Source organism: Trichoderma reesei (genome assembly GCF_000167675.1).
Source record: "Trichoderma reesei QM6a unplaced genomic scaffold TRIREscaffold_2, whole genome shotgun sequence".
NCBI lineage: Eukaryota > Fungi > Ascomycota > Sordariomycetes > Hypocreales > Hypocreaceae > Trichoderma > Trichoderma reesei.
In genome coordinates, this window is record NW_006711149.1 from 162,803 (window position 1) to 182,586 (window position 19,784).

The window sequence follows — 19,784 nt, forward strand, 5'->3', positions numbered from 1 at the left end:
GGAGGGAGAGATGGAGGATTGGAGAGACGGAGAGGGGAGGGTTCAGAGAACGACGAGATGGAGAGGGCAGAGCTAGGAGTCTGATTTGTTTTTTCTTCGTGTCCTCCCCCTTTGGGAGACAGCGAAAGCGGGAGCGAGTTGTGTCTTGATTTTCCTATATTGCATCACGACTGGGCGTCTTTTTGCGGGGTATTCTTTTGGGTCTCGATGCCCCTATTCTGATTCAACATGTTTTTCTCATCTATCTTTGTCTGTCTTCTCATTGATGTGGCCCAGCCACGCCGGCGGCTGGGGGCATGTTCCGGGCCTCTTTTGCATCGGACGAGGTGCTCCGATCCTATCATGATACACACGCCCGCAGTCTTTGCTCCTCCGCGCGTCAGAGGAAAGAGGAGGTTCTCTTGCATGATGCTATTGGACCTGTCATGTAGGGGGCACACGCTGCAGCATGTACTGCCACCACCTCCTGTCGGGGACTTTTGGAGGTCTTCTCACTCGACTACGGTGTCCTGCTATTGGCACACGGCCAGCCACTGCGTTCATGGCTTTTCATTCTCGTACGAGATGATGGCAGAAGACAAGGGGGGGGACAGGCAAGACTCTCCGCGACCATGTCTGCCCCTCTGCCCGTCTGCCACAGCTGCCTTGGATATCAAGCCCCTCACCAGAGTTGGCCTGCTGTTTCAGCCGCAGAGCAAGGGAAAAAGCAGAACACGGACGACAAGAGGAAATTGAGCACGACACAAACATCTCAGCCGCACCGGAAGCCCACTTTTCTCGAAGCCCGTCCAGGGAGGCCGACGTTGGCATTACTGTACGCTCATGGAGTTGCTGGCGATCTCGGATGGCTGTGAAGTCCGCATGCCTGCTTCATGCAACTTATAGACACCCCGGACGACTGAGCACAGTATCGACGCAACTGACCCCGGGTAACTCAGACACTCTGACTACCGTTGGGAGTGAGAGTCCAGACATTGATATCACTAGCAGTGACACAGTCAAGGACGCCTTGGAAGTCGGCTGATGTTCGAGGAATCGCCGACGTCTGTGGCCTCGCTTGCTCGGATCGAGAGGTGGTCATCTGGCAAAGTACCGGGTTCCTGGTACTGAGATTTGTCTCGGCCTCGGTCTTGATCTTAGTTTGTGGTATTACTACGTCCCGTTCACACCCTCATGTCCTGTGCTTGTATCGAGTTGCATCTGCATTGCACTAAATCATAAACCCTTGCTTCAAATCCTTCAGAAAAAAGCGCCTCCTGCTACTTTACACGCATACGGCGGCTTTGATGTGACACGTGTTCATCGCTCACCTCTGGAGAATGCACGACGCCAGGTGGTTGAACATGCAATGTAATGTACGGACAGCAGCCTACGTGAACATGTTGATGCAAGGCTCGAATGGCCTCATGTTTACATATACCTCGCATCTGATCGTGATCAAGTCTGTGGGCAACCAGGTTGCCAGGTCATAGCAAGTATGGAGAAAGCACAAAAGCCTGGTGTGGTAGTAGTGCAGTGCAGTGCAGTGCAGTGCCGCATATTCCCCAGAGCTCCTCCATCGTGATCGGCCGGCCATCACCAGCCCCTGTGTCTACCGGATCTGCTCTGGAACATTTGCCGCCCATTGTCTGCTGAGCCTGCCATCCTCTCCCTTCAAAGGATCAGCGATCCCGAGATAGTACAGGTTGGTTCAGCTGCTGCACAGGCCATGGCAAGGATGGTGGCGGGGAGAAAAGCCACAAAGTTGTTTGCTGCTCTGGCCACAGCGGCTGTCGTCCAGTCGTACGTCGTTGATACAGCCTCGTTTTACGCCTCCAATCGAGACGCGCTGTGGCATCCATCTGCCCCGCCCCCCAGCTCATCAGTTGACCTATCTTGGGTGAGATTTGAGCCAGAAACAGGGAAAAAGAAGCAAACCCGCGATATATCATCCATGAAGCTGATAGCAGCAGCAGCATGAAGTAATATTCAGAGACACTGGTTAGTAATGTCAGCAGTAATACTTGCATCAGGGGCTTCAGGAGATGGAGCGAGGAGCGAGGAGGATGAACAGCAGGAGTAGGAGGCGATGCAGTAGAGGTGATGGGAAGAGAAAGCAGACAGTAGAGCTGCTGGCGATGTAATGAATATAAGAGCCGCTGCTCCTACTCCTTATCTTCCCATCAGCTTCTCCCAGACGAACACTCCTCTCTCTTCTCTGTCAGTCTCCTATAAGCTGTACTTTGAGTCAAGCGACATTCTCTTCTCAATCCTCTTTTCCATTCCTGCCGCCCTTTCCTCTTCATCATGGAATCCATCCCTAAAGGCGTACCTAACGATGGCGAGGTTGAAATAGATGACCCCGAATTACCTCCCCTCTACTATGTCCAGAATCCAGAGGAAGCTTTTTACTACACCCGTTCCTTCGAAATCACCGACAGCGTATTCCCTCCTTACCTGCAACCGGTTCCTCACCCACTGAAGCGATTCATTGCTATTGACACTCGTGATATGCGGTCCTGGATTCCTTCCATATTCCCTTGTATATTGTTCTATCCTGCCTCCAAGCCTCTCCCCCACGAGTTCCATATAGGGTTTCAGAATCGCCCCAATGAGTTCTACGTTGCTCTTACCCGCGATCCTTCTATATGCAACATCACCGACGAGTCCCCAAGACCCAAGTCAAACGCCACACCTCACAAGCTTACGCATTCGACTGAGATCCTGGAAAGCATTTTTCTCCTGCTCGACCCTGTCACGGTTCTGACATCCATCCAACGAGTCAACAAGACCTGGAAGGCCGTCGTTGAGGGATCCCCGACCCTCCAGCGGAAGCTCTACCTCAAGCCTGACGGCAAGGCCAAGCTGGGTCTTCACCCTCAGGCCCAATGGCTCAAAGATGACCGCGAGAAATTCCCCCTTGTCAACTCCCTCCTGGTCAGATATTTCAAGAGCTGCTTCTTCAACTTTGGGCGCACCTACGGTTGGCTGCGCCGGGCCGAGTCATTCTACGAGCACAGATGGACCCGCCACCACCACAGGCTCAGGAAGATGAACATGCCGTGGGAGCCCTCGTCAATCTACCAGCCCGTGCTCGAAGAGAGGCTGGATGGCCGGGCCACTATCGAGGCAATCCAGGAGAGAGATAGATTCACTCGCTCTGGCGCCAGCTGGCGCAACATGCTCGTGTGCCAGCCTCCAATCTTCAGCTTTGGCGTCATGATCTTCCAGCCAGACAGGGGCACCTCGCCCCTGCCACAGAGGATGGAAAAGGCCATCATCAAGGCCCATGACATGAACGTTGGTCTCTGCATGGGGCAGCTCTACGATTTTGTCCAGGAGAGGGCGGGCCACCATCCCCTGTCCTCTCTGTGGTTTCGTATCGTTTGGTTCGAGCCTCAGGGCCCCTGGTCCTCTGACCTCTGCCGCGATACTGCCAATGAGCTGGCCCTCGAGACAAGCCTGATTGTCGAAATGTTCCACACCAACGACGGTTGCCCTGCATATCATCCCACAGATCCGCCGAGACCCGAAACCTTTGACAGAATCTTCCAAAGCCAAGACTTCAAGCCCCATAACTGGGTCCCAACTGCTACCGCGGTAGACAATACAAGCCAAGGATACGCGCCGCTCTCGCCTCTGGACGGTGACCAGAACAGGATCTGGTGCGGGTTTGCACGTAAGTGATGATACCCGAAGCATAGCCTTACCTCCTTTTGCTTGGGAAGATCTACTAACTGTGCCTAAGCACTGTAAGCCAATCAGGCCTCAACAACTCCTTGTCGCAAGCGGATGGGTGATAGGGCAACAGGGAGTATATTAGATTGTTTCCTACCCTCAATGTTTGTTCTCTGATCCGGCCACGAGTCGCCTCTCGGTTCAAAGGTTCGAACTCTCGTGCATTGGTTTGAGGTGGAACATGGCCGCATTTCTTATGTCTTTCCTTTCTTTCTCTTTCTGAAGAATCAGTTCATTTGCTCTTGGAAATGGTTGGAAGCTTGACTGGGTCTCAAAGTTCTGCTGTAGCAACAGAATGTACCTACAATAGATTGTCCTCATACGCAATGCAATCCTTGGTTCATGCGCCTTTGCTTCTCTGTTCAGTGATCCTTGTTCCTGAAACTACCGTCAATGCCTCGGTTGCGCAAGAGTTCGTGTTCAAAGGGAGGAGAAAGCAGAAAAGAAAAAATCACTTTACATGTAGCTGTGAGATGCAGGCCCCTCCCAAGCTTGGTCAAGTAAGGCTGCAAGTAAGCAAGTGGACGAAGCATAGAGGGACTTATCGGGGCTTGAAGTTGAAACGAATGCGTAGGCTGCTTGACTCGCAATGGCATGCCTCTGAACATCTCCCTGAACATGATACTGTCGTTCAAAGTAGAGCACATACGGTAAAAGGTTGTGTCGGGAGGTTTCCTGTGAAAGTCTTCCCATTATTCTTTGTTTGACACTGTAGGTTCAGGTCGGGCCATCGGCTGGCAGAGTGGCAGAAGGTCGACACGCTGACAATTCGCCTGCAAAGCATTGCGTTTCATCAACACAAACCTCTCCCATACAGATTTCAAAACGCTGAGGTAGGTTTACGTTAACTAGATACATAGTTTGATATCTAAGTGGTGAGAAATACATTCAATGCTGGACTTGTGGAGCAACTTGTTGCAGCTATTCCCACATCATCATCATCATATCGTTTCACACTGCAGCCAGCGTCTTCTAATGTCCAATATCGCGTCCTCCGCAGATACTGCCCAATTCAAATACAGAGAGCGGTAGCTAAGCGAGGGCGATGCCCTGACAACTGCTGACGACCGCTGTTCAGTTGTTGTGCTGCAGTCTTTAGCGGTCGTCCATCCCCTGAAACAGCGACCATTCACTTCACCACCGTCCTCTTCGCCTCTCCAGCTTCTCCAAATGTTCATTTCTCGGGAAGAAAAAGCCCTGCAGACTTTCTCAAGTCCTTCAAGTTATACAATTTACCTTTACATGACTATATCTCGGGTTTGTGCACGAGTGCAAGCCATTATGCTTCACCATCCTCGACATGCAGAATAAGGGGCGGACAGTTATTCTGCCGCACGTGATCTCTCGCCACACAGATGCACATTCCTGACAATAAGGTCTTTCCATCTTTCCTCTTTCCTTTGATTCTCTACGTTGCCATCGACATAGCAAACTCCATCTTCTTCACTGCATCCAGCACCTTTTTCGATTCAATGGAGATGACAGCCAACGCATCCCTGAGCGAGAGACGGCGCTCAAGATTTTGTCATAGGCAACATTCATTGATCAACCTCACGCTTCTCTTTATCCTGATGCCGCTGGGGATGACTCTCTTTGAGATACAATATGCAGCTCTCTGTTAGGGACAAGAGTCCGCACACATGAGCACCCCAGCAGTAGGCAGTCTGCCAAGGTAAGCAACCCTGCGACAATGATTCAAACGAGATCGACTGACGACAAAGGAACTAGCTCTTCCACGTCGCAACAGAGCCCTGAGAAGACTTGCCCTTCTACTTGTTTTGGGTGGCCTTATCCGCTCATTGGGCTCGTCTTCTGACCGCTCTCACGTCTTCGTCAGGATCTCCCAGATGTCTTCAGCTCTCTGGCTGGATATCAATGGTGAGCCCAAGCTTGAAGCTTGACCAAACAGTACCGACACTGAAAGGCTCCAGAAAGCATTGAATGCAGCCAGTGACGCCGGTTAGGGGCCTCAAGCTGAAGAGACTTCGGCTTCAGAGTCTTTCTCATATGCGGTGGCAATCTCCCTGACAGGCCTTCGGGAACATCGTCCCAACGCTGCAGGTTTGAGGTCGGTACTCACTAATTTCTATCAGTATTGCATATACTGACAACGTCAAGTTCTCGTCCATATTTACGTGTAAATACAATGACAATATGATTCAGTTCCTATTTGCTTGTAACCTACTGGTTATCAAGGTGAGTTTGGTCATCTCCGCTGGCTGGCCTCGTACGGTATCTGACACGTATCAAGTTATTATTCTCTCTCCTGTGCCGATGATTATTTGCGGGGTATCATTTGGTACACTCCTCGGTATACTGACGATGAAAGCTCAGTATATCATCGGCCAGTTCAACAACGGCAACGGACAACCGTTGGCGTCAGTCCGTGCAAGCTATATCACATCTGACTGTTCTATACATCTAACAATCAAGAACATAGGCTGACAATAATGGTGAGTTACAAGTACCGTTGGGAGACTTTCACGAGTTAACGTCTGAACTCTTTGTCCAGGGCCGCTGCTACAGACCGACTCCTAATGAAGGGCCATCCCATTATCCTGCCACTCGAGAAAAGACAAGGCGATCTCACATCAACTATCGATCGTATCGATGACCCGATTTACGTGCACCTCATGGGGCAACGAACGAGCGGACGATGCATATATATATATACATTATAAGGGTTACATGGGATATGAATCAGGGGAGGTACCCGACAAGTGCTACGAACAGCCGGCCGGTCAGAATAAGGGATCAATGTTTCGAGTCGACGACGAATAACGTATTCACCGATACCCGGATGATGAATCGTAAACGGACGAGTTGCTAACGGAATCGAGAGAACGCTTCGAAAATGCTACGAACAGCCGGCCGGTCAGAATACAAGGGACAATAAGGGGATTGAGGAATGTGAACTGGCAAAGGATATCGACATGCTACGAACAGCCGGCCGGTCAGAATAAGGCGACGGGATGGGAATCGACGGCGAATACCGAATAGCCAGTTTTGATACTCGAACGACCAAACGTGCCCCAAATCCAGAGCAACACCGACGAATGCTACGAACAGCCGGCCGGCCGAACGACCGATCGATCGAGATGTATAATATGCCACTAACTTTTCACACAATATTTCTCTTTTCCACATGACGAATCTCACGGTAAGTGCAATCATAGCATGGTTGACCCTTGACTAATGGATGCGTACCACTTCGTTCAGCTTCGAATTCTGCCAGCATGTACTCTGAGACACACAATGGGCCTCATCACATTCGTTTTGAGTAGGCTGGGGCCCCCCCCCTGTCAGGTAACCTCATTAAACGAAAACAATAAAAGCCACAACAACAATCATTCGGGGATTCTCCTTGACTACCCATCAAGAAGCAATAGTCCAGTCCTTGCCGACAACGACAACATCGAAACTTCCCCCCAACCCCTGACAAAGCACCACCGGACGAAGAGGTTGCTCCCTGTTCTCTTCAGGAGTCGGCTGAACCTCATCATCACACAGCATTATTGTTGATGATGTCTGAACATCCGCAGAATCGAACTAGTTCCAGCGAACAGCCATGCCCACGTCATATGAACCTCGGCATTGAGAGACATGCGAACCCGCGGCTTCACCGAACAACGGTTGTGCATGTCTTACGTCTCATTTGTTGGTTGAATGCAACAAGCGAAGCTCTCTCATTATTGGCCAGAGTACTTTGTTCTTCTCTCGGAATTTCAGCTCTTCCTACCACCCCATGATTTGCCGGCGAAGCAGCATTACGTGTCTGGGAAACAATCCTAACCTGACCAAGCTCTTGACCTTGGCTCCTTGGCTCAGAAGCTCGAGCCCCGGTCTGCCTCTTGGAGCGCTCACTTACTCAACCTGTCCTCTTTGATAATGTCGGCAGCCTTCTCTGCAACGACATAAACCATACTCTGGATATTCCCCGCAATTTGAACTGGAAAGACACTGGCATCAACCACTCTCAGGCCCTTGGTGCCATATACTCTCAATCTACTGTCAACGACACCTCCTGTCTCCCTTGGCTTCATCGCCAAGCTACAGCACGGATGGAAGCAGCAAACCTGACTTTGCCGAACAACCTCTCTCGCATGATCTGGGGTATCGCCCTTGAGCTGCGGAATGCGAGCACCGCCAGGCTTGAAAAGATCTGCGAATGGAGCCGTACGGAGAAGCAACTCGACAAACTGGACATGGCGACCAGAGATCTCCAGATCAAGCGGATTCGAGTTGAAATTTGGATCCCACCTAGGGAGTTCGTCAACGTCGGCGCTGGTGATGTGGACACTGCCACGGGAGAATGGGTGGTTCAGCATCGTCATGACCGTCAAGTAATTCTCCGGACTTGTCGGCAAGAGATAATCGGCCATGCTGGACGGGTTGTCTATGACAGTGTGTGCTTGTGAGGGAAACAAGAAATACTGCACGGCTGGCTCATCCTGCTCTTGGAGAAGCTTGCAGAGCATCTTTGCCTCAGGGGTCTGCGCATGTTCGCGGTGAGAGGCAAACAGTGACTTCTTGGCGTCCTCAGAGCAGACGCCCGCCCCATTCGCAAGGGGCACATACGCGACGCTGATGTTAGACTGACCCAGGGGCCCCTTACCGCCGTCCTGAAATTGCTGGAGAAGAGCTCCAAGGACGTTGGGATCCCTCAGCACGTCGCCTGAGAGGACGTCAGGCTTGACCTCGAACGACTGGCATGTGATGGGATGGTCCTGGAGATTTTCGCCGACACTTGGATTATCGACAAGAACGGGTATGCCCAAGCTCTGAAGGAGGGACTTGCTTCCGACGCCAGACAGCTCGAGGATTTGGGGCGACATGAGGGCTCCTGCAGCCAGGATGATCTCGCCATCAGTCAAGAGCGTCATTTCGGCGCCCGCCCGGGTCCGAACAAGCACACCGACAGCAACAGGCTCGTCTTTTGATGCGTCGAAGATAATATTTTGGACGACCGTCTCCGTGATGACCGTCAAATTCGACCTGCTCGCGATCTCAGGAGTATAATGGGCGCTAGCGGCATGACTTCGAGTGTTGGTGGCGGGATCAATGCTGCCACCCTGCTGAAATGCTCCCAGACCCTTTCCGGTCCGCGGATCGGTCTTCATATCCAGTCCAAGGTGGGCAAATGCCTCCATCCAGGCCTTGTTCGGCTTGCCATAACCTTCGCTGAAGCACACCTGGATCGGCCCGTTGCCGACCGCTGCGTCGTCGTGGTTCCCGAGGCCCACGGCATCTTTCGCGGCTTGTGGAGGGGGATGGAACGTTGCGAACTTGCTCAAGTACGGTGACAGAGCATCATAGTCCCAACCCTTGTTTCCCAAAGCACCCCAAGCGTCCAGACTACCTCTTGGAGGATACAACATCATCATGAAGTTCAGAGCAGAAGAACCTCCCAGTTGCTTGCCGCGCGCCTGGTTGATGATACGGTTGTTGAGACCCGGCTAGTTCTGCGCTTTAGTCCAATGTCCGGACGACAGTCATACGGGAGCGTTCTCACCTGAGGAGTCGAGCTGAAGTTCCAATCATATTCCGGCTTGCCGTACATTCCCACGACGAGGCCTGGGATCTGAACCAGAGGGTCATTTGTGCGATCCTGTCCTGCTTCAATCACCAATACTTTGATGTCCGCATCTTCGGTCAGGCGATTGGCAACTGTCAGTCCGGCTGTGCCGCCTCCTACAATGATATAGTCAAAAACGTCTACGGCGGAACCCATGACCGCTTTCTGGCCAAGACAATGCGTCCGAACCTCTGGTTGTATGGAGGTAACTGACGAGGTTGCTTGCCACGAATACGAGGAATGATTTGAGGGTTGGGAAAATTCATCTGGAGATTCCTCGCCTATTCATATGCCTTTGCCGACGGCCAGACCTTGTCCAGCCATGATTCAGCCAACGACGGGCTTAATCATATTAACTCCCTTGTACTGCAACCTTCTGGGACACATGTGCAATTCTCCCTTGCACGAATCCTTCAACGGCAGGGAGAGACGTGTTTCCTCCAGAAATTGCGATGCGACCCCCATCAGTCAAGGATGTTTCCATCAACGGCCTTTGAGGATTTCCGAGGAATTTAACACGTGGTTGGCAAACGGACAAAGGTAGCAGTTGTCCCGTTCGTTGCAGTGGTAACCGGGCATACCAGCTAAATACATTTTCAGTTCGCTCCCGTTTATGCCCTCAACTCACTCTGCTCAATCAACTCATTGACGGCAGCACAAGAAGCCTTGGTTTGCAGGCTGTTGTCGTCTGCGGGTAACGACTTCTGGTTGCCGCATCAGTCTTGCATGCATCCAAGAGCCGAAAGTTACGGCTCTACGAAACTCGCCAATACTTCGTGTCACATATTTGATCGGTTTTCAGCAACGGCTCTAGTATCCTCTTCTCATATCCGTGCTCACAGTCTGAGCACTGGTACAGCCGGCGTCCGTGGCACTTCGTATTTGAGTTGGTGTTCCCTTCTTCTTCTGTTGGGTCCAACATGTCTCCACCAGACAAACCATTTCACACGATGATCTGATCCTTGACGAAAGTCGAATAACCAACAGCGACTTTTAGGACGCATGGACCCCAGAGCAAAGAGCAAGCCATGGTCTCGATTGACCGCTCATCATGCATCGCCGCCCGGGGTCTAACAAATTTGTTATACCGCTCAAGTATGACAAAGAGCTACCTTACTCTGCCGCTGGCCCAAGGACTGCCCGCATCGTCGTAGTACCTGGACAAAGTTACGCATGCCGTTCGGATATCCAACCCTGCCTAGAAAGAGTGTTGGGCAAGCATCCCACAGGGTTATCTGCCGATCTTGTTGCTGGCCGACAGGGGTCGCGGGTCTTTGACGACGTTTATTATCTCTCTCCGACCTGGCCCCAATATCCGTCATGCCATAGTATACTCTATGGCCAAGGATTTGGGGGCATAGTGTTGGACCAACACCCGGAAGCATGCCCTCATACGATCAGTATAGTTCTTTATCAGGAAGGATGCCGCACGCTCGAGTCCGTTTGGCCGAGTCCTGCCGAATGCTCGGCGAGCGAAATGGTGTGATGATCCTACGGCATCAAAACGAACTACGGCAGCAGGATGGCGCTGCAGACTGTCACATTCCCAATTCTTCCGGTGGTGAAGACGCATCTCATCATCAACAGCGTCCTCGTAGGAGCTGCCGTCGTCATTGTCGGATTCCGCGTGTTTGCACGCATCGTGACCGGCGCAAAGCTTTGGTGGGATGATTACTTGATACTTCTTTCGATGCCCCTGGGCATTGGCATGCTTGTTATCCAGGGCCTCTGTAGGCTACATCCGCGCCCCTTCGGCTGGGCCAGACGGCTGCTGACAGACATCTCTAGATGCCCCGATGGGAGTTGGACGCCAGATTTCCGAGACGCAGCCAAATCTAGTCATCATCTTGAAGCTGACCATTGCATATGCGTTGTCATACACATCATGCATTACCATTATCAAACTCAGCATCCTCTGTTTCTATCTCCGAGTCTTTCCCAACAGCAAGTTGCGAATCGCTACCCAGATTGTGATCGGTATTGTCTCGTTATGGGGCTTGGGCAGTGTCCTCATGTTCTTCTTCGTCTGTCGGCCTTTCGAAGCGACCTGGAATCCCCTTGTCGGGGGCACTTGCGCAGACCGAATCGCGACATTCCTCGCAGTCGGAGCTTACAACATCATAAGCGACATCATCATCCTCACATTGCCTTTACGCACAATATGGACGTTAAACACGAGGAGCCAAATGAAGGTTGCGTTGACAATACTCTTCTTGACCGGCTTGCTGTAAGTGCTTTTGCGTTGCTCGAGTAGTTTTCCCTCTCTTCTCCTCCTGCTTCTTCTCAACCGCAGAGTATTGTACTAACAACCCGGTCAATGAAGCAGAGTGTCTGTCGTCGCCGTCTGTCGGATCATCACGTTGACGCATCTCAACATGGATAATGTAACAGGCACCATGGTGTGGGCCGACTTTCTCTCGACCCTTGAGGCCAATCTTGGCATTATTTGCGTGTCACTGCCGATGCTGGGCCCACTGGTCGTGAAATACACCAAAGGTCGAGGAGCGAGAAAGCTGGGAAGATGCGGCCTCTTCGAACATCCTGGACAACAAGGCTCGAAACGTCGCAGCAGAAGGAAGCGTCCTGGCCTTGAGACGCTCGCACTGCAATCGATCTATGACCACGGTGCAGAAACGAACCACGCTACGACTGTGTCTGTCGTGCAAGCATCCAGCCCAGAAGGAAGTCAGACACATCTGAATCCCCTGCAGCGCGAGCCTTCTGGGCAAAATCGCTTGCGAGGAGGTGCCATTCTCGTCGAAAGTAAGTGGGAGATTCATCGATCTCAAGCATAGGGTGCCCTGGGCTTCTTTCCACTGGCTGAGACGGATGATGCGAACTTTGGACATGTGAGTCAGGCCCTCACCCGTCCGCTTATCGTGCCCGCCAACTAATGTCGTCTTGTTACTCAAGAAATGATACTCGGAAGCCACTCCGGTAGATGACTTCGAGAGCCGCTGAAACCCCTCCGATCACCCCTGGTTCCCAGCGTTCTCCATCCACCAGCCGGCCGGTGCTCACACAGGAACACTTGTGAGAGAGCATCTCCTCTAGAGCACGTTATCATGTCAAGGCCAGTATTCGCGACCATGGTATCAATAGGATCATCCTGAGATGCATGGTAAATTCTGACAGAGGACGCCGGCGTCAATTTCGTCGACATACATATCTGGCGGCCCGATGTTGTTGTTTCGGCTCGGGTTGGCCAGATGCTTCCCAATCGAGAAACGAGTTACTCACACAGTCGCCAAAATTACCTGGCCGTGGGCAATCGAATCTTGATGTCCCCTGGGGCGACAGACAATAAGAGGGATGTGTGACCAGAATCTTGATTCTCAACAGCCAGATCTGAATCGATTTCCAAGACAGAGGAACAAGGGTCTCGATACACGCTTTGGCCTGCCTTCGCTTAACAGAAGCCTCATCATGGAGTGATTTCCTTCTGGAATTATCCGCAACATACTGCCAAGACCACAAGAAGCTGAAAGAGGGTCAAGCTGGAAGTCCATCGATGACCAGTGGATGATCAATTCTGGCGTCGATTGCGGTGCTTGGCGGAAAAATGTAGATGGCTGCATGGGACTGGCCATAAACATACAAGGACGATAGGATATCAGCAGAGTCAACTAGTCTTGGAAAACCATTCCACTTCGCCCATTCTTGGCTTTTGGAAGCAAGCTTCGTGCTTTCACTGAAATATCGCGCCTAGTCAATACCTGTCATGAACATTCTGCCTTCACCTTAGGCGGAGAGTAGCTTCCATGTCCGGTGGCCTGCGTCTCAGCATCCCTTCCCGATATGATTTTGGCGAGGGCTGCGTCGAACCGAAAGTTGGCGGCACCGGAGGACCTCCACTAGATACAACTAACTGAGATGCGTCTCGGCCACCGATTCTTTATCGGAGATGACTTCAAGCGGTTGATGATGCCTTTGGGATGGGAAGTGTACTCAGCAGAGAGTATTCGTACTGCCATCCGCGTCGCCATTTGCACGCCCCATCATGCGGTCCTGATTGGGGCACTGCGGGGGGGCAGAACAAGGAAAAGAGAGACATATGCTTGAGAAAAATTCTCAATCGACTAGACGGTGGTCGATGCTGTGTCTGTCAATAATGACAGAAGTGCTTTGAAGCCTTCTGATGATTGAGCAAGTCTGAGCACCCGGCGCCGTCAACTTTGCAAAGGGGCGCGGCCTGATGGCCGCGCCTTTCGTCATTTAGAATGTTCAGGGGTCCGATAGGCGGCAAAACAACTCCATGAAGCCGTGCCCTAACGCTCGAATTTCCCGCCGCATGTCCCCTTGCATACACTATCGAAAGCTCAGAGCTATTCGGCTGACCTAGAGCGATATCAAAGGGGCGATGTCCTGTTGGCGGCGGCTGATTGGCGACTGCGTTTATGACGGTGAACTGCACTGGCTCCAGCCAAGACACACTCCTCCTGAAGTTTGGTGCGGGGTGGTCGGGTTCAGTGTGTGACGGTTGATTGCGTGTCACCCTTGGTGATCGGCAAAGAATCAGTCAATGGAGCTTGTCAATTGTATAGAGATACCCATTGGTTTTGAGCGAGAGAAGACAAATCATCAGACTCGACCTGAACACTATGGGGAGGAATGGCAAACAAGCTCAGAGCACGGACCCGAGGCATTGGAGTGGAAGTGGTGAAGTGGTACGTCGCGCTCTGTACTTTGTAATGCCCAACAAAAAGTTAGAGTCCTAGCAGAGGCATTCAAAGAACCAGATGCAAGATGGTATCAGGTCTGAACTGACGTGGCCACCAGACTCATCCAGTGCAGCCGTATATGCTTTGTGTATGTGGTGGACGAACGGCTTCATATGCTATTGATAGCCAGAGCCTGGCGCAAAGTGCTGGCCCAAGATCGATCGGCTTGCGCGAGATAGTGAACCGGGGACCCAATCCGACGGTCCCCAACTCAGCTGAAAACTTGTTAGGGCTGGAGGCTCAGCGCGGGTTGCATCCCGGCGATGCCCGTGGTCGATCTCCCGTTCTCAAAGCCAGGAGTACAGCAGAGTACTTAGTACCCGTATATGCATGGCATCTTCCTCGACATGCGAGTCCTGCAGCTGCAGAGCGACACTGCATGCATCGTGCCGAGTTGCAATAGATTGCGTCCAGCCCCCTTTCACTCCAGTCTCCAGGCCCCTAATTCAAGGAGGCAGATGCTGGGCATCTTGATTGCAGACAAGTCGTAGCACTGCTTTCTGGCGGGGGCACCTGAGCGACGGCTCCGAATGGATGTCCTTTGCTGCTGGCGTCTCAGTCTAGTGCGTTGTGGCGGATGCAAGGGAGAAGTGGTCCGTTGGAGCTTGCGACGCCAGGGCGGAGTAGCAGGTTCACGGTTCGTCTTGCAAGGACGCAAGAACTGTCAAGTTTAGCCGAGTCCAGCTTCTGATCAGAGGTTGACGCTAGAAACCCCCGGGACCTGCAACCACCAAGCAACGGGGCATCCCTCTAAAAAAGCCCGGAAACTGCAAGCTGTGAGGGACTGGCATATATCACATCCTGCTCCGACACGACATTTGAGGGAGTTGTCCATAGAAAGACGGGGCGCCCTGATGGTACTGTATCCGATTCGCCCGTTCTTGCTTGGCCTCCAAAGTCCAGCTGGGGACGCTAGTTTAGATGCTCGACGAGGTCTCAAAAATGACAATGCCGTCACTCCGCTGTGCTGGTCACCGTCTCAATTTGGCGTACTGGTTGTAGCCGATGCATGTCGATGCAGTGAAGCAGAAGAGGAGGACGGCGGCTCGAAAAGGTAGGGGCAAATTTGCCTCAAGGTGTGAGGGCGAGACAAATTCATGTCTCATCGTTTGAAACCCATCGCCTGTGTCAACGGCGTGCTTGTTGAGCTCAAATTGGATAAGAACGCTACTCGTATCCAGTCATTCTGTTGCAGTGCTGGAGAAGGTGATCAGTGACACCTCTCTCCCCTGCAATCAACGTCTTTCCAAAGACAAGTGATCGTCTCCGCGACGCCCTCGTCAAGGTAGAATTGAGATATAAATCTCGACGTTCCCATCGTGATCGTCCATGTGCTTTGCCCCTCCCGCTCTTCTTTCTTTTTTTTTTCTTCCTGTTCCCTACCAGCTACTCCACTCTGGAGGAGATAGTTCTGAAAACCCTCGCGTGTGGCGCAGCTGAACTCGACCTCCTGGCATTGTACTACTATGCTGCACCCATGGGAGCAGTCATCCGTGAGCTGGCTAAGAAAGCGAGGAGGTTGTTTTAGTGCGGTGGCGCTTTGATGTCTGTGATGGCCAACCGAGTCTCGGCTCAAAGAACAGGACGGGAAAGGATGGAGTAGCACCGCTCACACGTGCCGTGTCCCGCTCCTCCAGAGGGCGGGGAGGCCAGGCAACTCGGGGGATTGGAAAGGCGGCGCCAGCCTTTGGCTGGATCTGGATGGTGGGAACCTTGGATCTCTCGATGTGCCGGCGATCTCAGCCCTCAGCCATTTGGCCATACCATCGGGGCTTCTGAGCCAATGCTTCCTGGCCACTCATCGGCCAAATCAGCCATACTATCGCCGTCCACGTCGTGCCTGGCTAGTTGGTTCTCAGTTCAGGCCTTGGAACCCAGGCGCTTCATGGATGTAGGTGGCGGGCAGCCCCCCTCACCAATCTCAACCAGTGATTCCGTCCTGCTCAAAGCAATGCCTTCTTTAACCCCTCTGTCTCCTGGGATTGCTGATGCAGGTCTCATCCATCCTTCCCGGGCGGAGAGGAAGCAGTCTATACGCTGCCATCGTCCTGGTCAAGGTGTGGATCCATGTTTGCTTCCTTGCATAAGCCTCCTGTGAGCTATCAACGCATTCGGGTGCAAAGCAATAATTGTAGGCCACCGATGGTTCGCCTCTTGTATCTGATCTCTCTCGGGGATACTCCGTTTATATATACGCATACGCATCGGCATCCCAAGGGTCCTGATTGAGTCGTATAAGTAGCCGACGGGCTTTCCCGGTGCGTCTTCGTATATCGCCTCGTTTGTTCATCGTTGATTGCACCCGCAGACATCACCATGAAGATTCTTTCTCTTCAGTATCGACGACCCAAGAAGGTCGACAATGACACCTATCGCCAGCGTCGAGAGACGTCAGAAGAAGCTGAAGGATCCGTCAAGTCGGGGTTGTCTGGCGCTTCATCCGGCATTCCAGATGCCTTGAGCTTTGATAGAATCATCAATGGTGGGACTTGTCCGGTAAGCCCGCAAGGAACTGCTCTCCGCCAGTGTCTTCTTCTAATACTTTCTGAAGCCCATGGCCATCCGAGACTTCATGAACTATCTCGTCTATGTCGAACATGCGGCCGAAAACCTCCAATTCTACCTCTGGTTCAAGAGCTATGAGAAGCGTTTTGCCGAGGCCACGGGCAGTGAGGTTGCTCTGGCTCCGGAATGGACACAAGCCATGGAAGACGAAGCTGTGGCCAGAGTCCGCAAAGAGCAGGTCGATAAGATGAGGCGGGAGCCTGCAGCAACGGCCGCCATCTTCAATGGGACCGATTTTGAAAAGCAAGCCGGCGATAGAAGAGGCAATCCTTTCAATACTCCTCCGAGGTCTGCAAACGCCGTCTCGGATCACGACTCACTGGCTGCGTCATGGGAGGCTCTGACCGTCGGCGGCAACTCCAATACACACACCACGTCCAACGCCAGTTCACACACATTGGCTGCAGAAGCTTTCCAGGCGGCTGGAGCGAGTCTTCCTTGTAAGTTCACAAGAGAGAGGCACCTGTTCACAGATGGTAAAGAAAGGCTCTTGTTGACCATTGCCTCTGCAGTCTCCATTCAGCCGTTCCATCAGGAGATCAACCGCATAATAACAAGCTACCTCATAGAGGGCGCTCCACGGCAGCTCAACCTGGCCGCGTGGGAGCAAAGGGCAACTGTCCATGCGCTCGCGTACACCACGCATCCGTCAGCCTTCCGGATTCTCTTCAAGAGCGTTGACGCAGCGCTTCGGCTCCAATCCCACCCGAACTTCATTCGCTGGTCCATCTGCAATGGCAACCTCCCTCGTGTATACTTCGCTAGATTCCTCGGTATCGCTCTCATTCTGGTAGGCTTCATCAGCGCCATAATCATCACCCTAAGCAAGGCCGGGCGCGGCTATCGAGTTCTTCCGCTCATTGCCTGGGCTTTGGGCATGAGCACCCTGGTTGCCGCCTACAAGGGCATGTGCATCGTCTTGCACGGCTTACATCACCGTCACGTCCGCCCATGGGAGCTGTTCACCCAGGATGATGGTGAGGAGTTCGGCATGTGCAATATGGAACCCTTCGGCTCCAACAACAGCTATGAGGATGAGCCGTGGGTGGTCAAGTACCGAGAAAGGCACCTTATTCGTAAGATTTTCGACCGCGAAATTTGGATTCAGGAGCCTGCTCTGAGGCAAATCCAGGATACCATATTCTGCCAAGCATTGCTGGCAGGCTTTGGTTTTGGTCTCATCTGCATGGCGATATTCCTTGCGGTACCAGGGGGACACTTCTTCTAGAGGCGCGCGAGTATGTGTTGAACAACAACACAGAGTGCAGACGTTTGGATTGTACCTCTCTGCCTGTTTCCTGGTCTGTCTTTTCTTCAACGTTCTTTGTTTTCCCCGCCTGGTCGGTTTGTTCGCACAAGAGTATGTCTTCCGTAAGTAGAGAAGGACATTTTGGAAATGGAACAATGTTTTGATTTTCGATGCCGCGCCTTGCGCCCCTCATTGCCGTAATCGTATAGTCATGATTCTTGCTGTGTTTTGGTTGCGGCAGACATAGGAATGATGCCGAACATTTTTTTTTGGTAGTCACGATATGTTTCGTGTTCACACAAGGCTGATGCGTGGAAGAGAAGTGACGGTGGAAAAGCAGAGAGAAACGGAAGAGCACAAATAAGAAAAAGGAAAAGAAAGAAAGAGGAAGAAGAGAAAAAGACAGAAAAGGAAAAGCAAGAGGACTCGTTAAAACACAAATAGAGAGGAAGACAGAGGAGAGTGATGGAAAAGAGAAAAATGGAAATGAGAAGGACAGTGTCCACAAAGCGATTCAAAGGAATCCACACAATTGTAGGTTGAGGGCGGCAATTTATGCCAATAATTGGCCTGAACCTCTAATCTTTTCCAACTCCATCATGAACAAGCAGGGCAGTGTTCTCAAAGCATCATTATCGAAATCAATCATCGCGTCGGTCATGATGAAAGCGCTTGTTTCTAGATAAGCATCTCTGAAGCATGCCCAAAGATCTCTCAGGGCTTTGATATTGATGAATCGCGGCCAGAACGGCTCATTGTCCATCACCGCATCCACAAGCTGCGTAACGGCCGCATCAGGGGTCTTTGGGAATGTTGCGCAATCGGCAAAGTCGATCAACCAGAACTGCACGTGGCCTCGGACGTCTCTCCCAAGGACGAATTCGACGCCGCGAGCATCAACGCCGCAGCTCCAGTGAAGTATGGCGAGCGTTGCACCCATCGAGGCAGCGAGATAGGATACCTCGACCCGCTCCGCGAGTAGGTGGTCCAAATAAGCCGGGCGGTCATGAAGGTCAGCATTCGATGGATCGGACAATGGCTTGGTATCTCCCAGGTAGACCTTTGCGAGGAAGTGTTTGGATTGGCATGTGCTCAGAGCTTGGCCCTGTGCGCTGCGAGTCAAATATCGTCTGATGAGATACTTGGTGTGGTGTTCATTCAGAGGGCGGATGTACTCCATAAAGTATCCGCTCGCGTCTGCAGGAAAGCCATCCAAGTGCTTGAACGTTTCGGAGCATGGGGAGGACGAGATATTAGGATAGAAGCCGGAGCATTCAGGTACATAGGGAAGATCAATGTCGAAGCCATGCATGGTCAAGTGCCTGGACATTGCTTTGAATGTTGTTTCAACGTTGGTGTGGATCTTGTACTCCCTGAAAAGCCTCTTTGTATTTCTCGAGAGCTTCGTGACGCGAAATGGGGGCATGTTGGCAACGAAGATCCATGCCTTGTCTGTCTGGGCAAGAAGATGCGCCTGTAGTAGCTGTCTTAGCACGCGGACGCAAAGCAACCTTTTAGAAAAGGGAAACCTCGATATGGCCGATTATCAGGTGGGAGGCAGGAGAGGACTGACATGAGCCCAGAATGCCGTAACTGAAGAGCAGAGGCATCTTGACATGACAGTCGACCTCTTCATCTTGGGGTTGTTGCTGGCTGAGTTGAAGATGTCCAGTATGCGATCCATGGTAGGCAGTGTGGACGACAAGACTTGGACGTGCAGGAGATTTCTTGAGGAGAGCCGGCAATGTAACGGAGGTGTGCCACAGGGGAAAGTTGCCGGTGGGGGAGGACCTAAAGGACGCCTCCAGAGAACGGTGAATGATGGAGACGACGACGATGGCTAATATACCGACACTGCCATGCAGCACAAACGCCATTTTTGCATCATCGCAGCCCTATCACTCCGACACCAGTTAGTATTAGCCTTGATGTCTCGATACGTGTATGCAGGCGTCCT

At 52.1% G+C, this 19,784-nt stretch overlaps 4 protein-coding genes across 4 annotated transcripts; 3 read left to right on the forward strand and 1 right to left on the reverse strand.

Annotated features, from left to right (window-relative positions):
* Positions 1-2,286: 2,286 nt before the first annotated feature.
* Positions 2,287-4,086, forward strand: TRIREDRAFT_103463 (uncharacterized protein; the record flags this gene model as incomplete). The annotated part of the gene is made up of 3 exons (XM_006962006.1): positions 2,287-3,625; positions 3,684-3,731; positions 4,028-4,086. The coding sequence occupies 3 exons, from the start codon at positions 2,287-2,289 to the stop codon at positions 4,084-4,086; spliced, it is 1,446 nt and encodes a 481-aa protein (XP_006962068.1).
* A 3,312-nt stretch (positions 4,087-7,398) lies between these two features.
* TRIREDRAFT_120008 (GMC oxidoreductase) lies at positions 7,399-9,521 on the reverse strand. Its single transcript, XM_006962216.1, has 2 exons — positions 9,230-9,521; positions 7,399-9,173 (listed from the first exon to the last, which is right to left on the reverse strand). Exons 1-2 carry the CDS (start codon positions 9,446-9,448, stop codon positions 7,578-7,580), a joined length of 1,815 nt encoding a protein of 604 aa, XP_006962278.1. The 5' UTR covers positions 9,449-9,521; the 3' UTR covers positions 7,399-7,577.
* Positions 9,522-10,814: 1,293 nt separating this feature from the next.
* TRIREDRAFT_55561 (PTH-type GPCR protein) lies at positions 10,815-11,808 on the forward strand (the record flags this gene model as incomplete). Its single annotated transcript, XM_006962007.1, has 3 exons — positions 10,815-11,022; positions 11,081-11,519; positions 11,619-11,808. Coding segments are annotated over 3 exons (837 nt in total), but the record flags the coding sequence as incomplete, so codon positions are not given.
* Positions 11,809-16,298: 4,490 nt separating this feature from the next.
* Positions 16,299-18,076, forward strand: TRIREDRAFT_74580 (uncharacterized protein). Its single transcript, XM_006962008.1, has 3 exons — positions 16,299-16,509; positions 16,565-17,018; positions 17,091-18,076. The coding sequence occupies exons 1-3, from the start codon at positions 16,330-16,332 to the stop codon at positions 17,804-17,806; spliced, it is 1,350 nt and encodes a 449-aa protein (XP_006962070.1). The 5' UTR covers positions 16,299-16,329; the 3' UTR covers positions 17,807-18,076.
* Positions 18,077-19,784: the final 1,708 nt, after the last annotated feature.

Bases quoted from the DNA above. Each gene is read 5' to 3' on its own strand.
- TRIREDRAFT_120008 (XM_006962216.1), bottom strand. From the start codon at position 9,448: ATGGGTTCCGCCGTAGACGTTTTTGACTATATCATTGTAGGAGGCGGC. The intron at 9,174-9,229 runs GTGAGAACGCTC...GCGCAGAACTAG, and splicing joins ACTTCAGCTCGACTCCTCAG to CCGGGTCTCAACAACCGTAT.
- TRIREDRAFT_74580 (XM_006962008.1), top strand. From the start codon at position 16,330: ATGAAGATTCTTTCTCTTCAGTATCGACGACCCAAGAAGGTCGACAAT. The intron at 16,510-16,564 runs GTAAGCCCGCAA...TACTTTCTGAAG, and splicing joins TCAATGGTGGGACTTGTCCG to CCCATGGCCATCCGAGACTT. The intron at 17,019-17,090 runs GTAAGTTCACAA...TTGCCTCTGCAG, and splicing joins GGCTGGAGCGAGTCTTCCTT to TCTCCATTCAGCCGTTCCAT.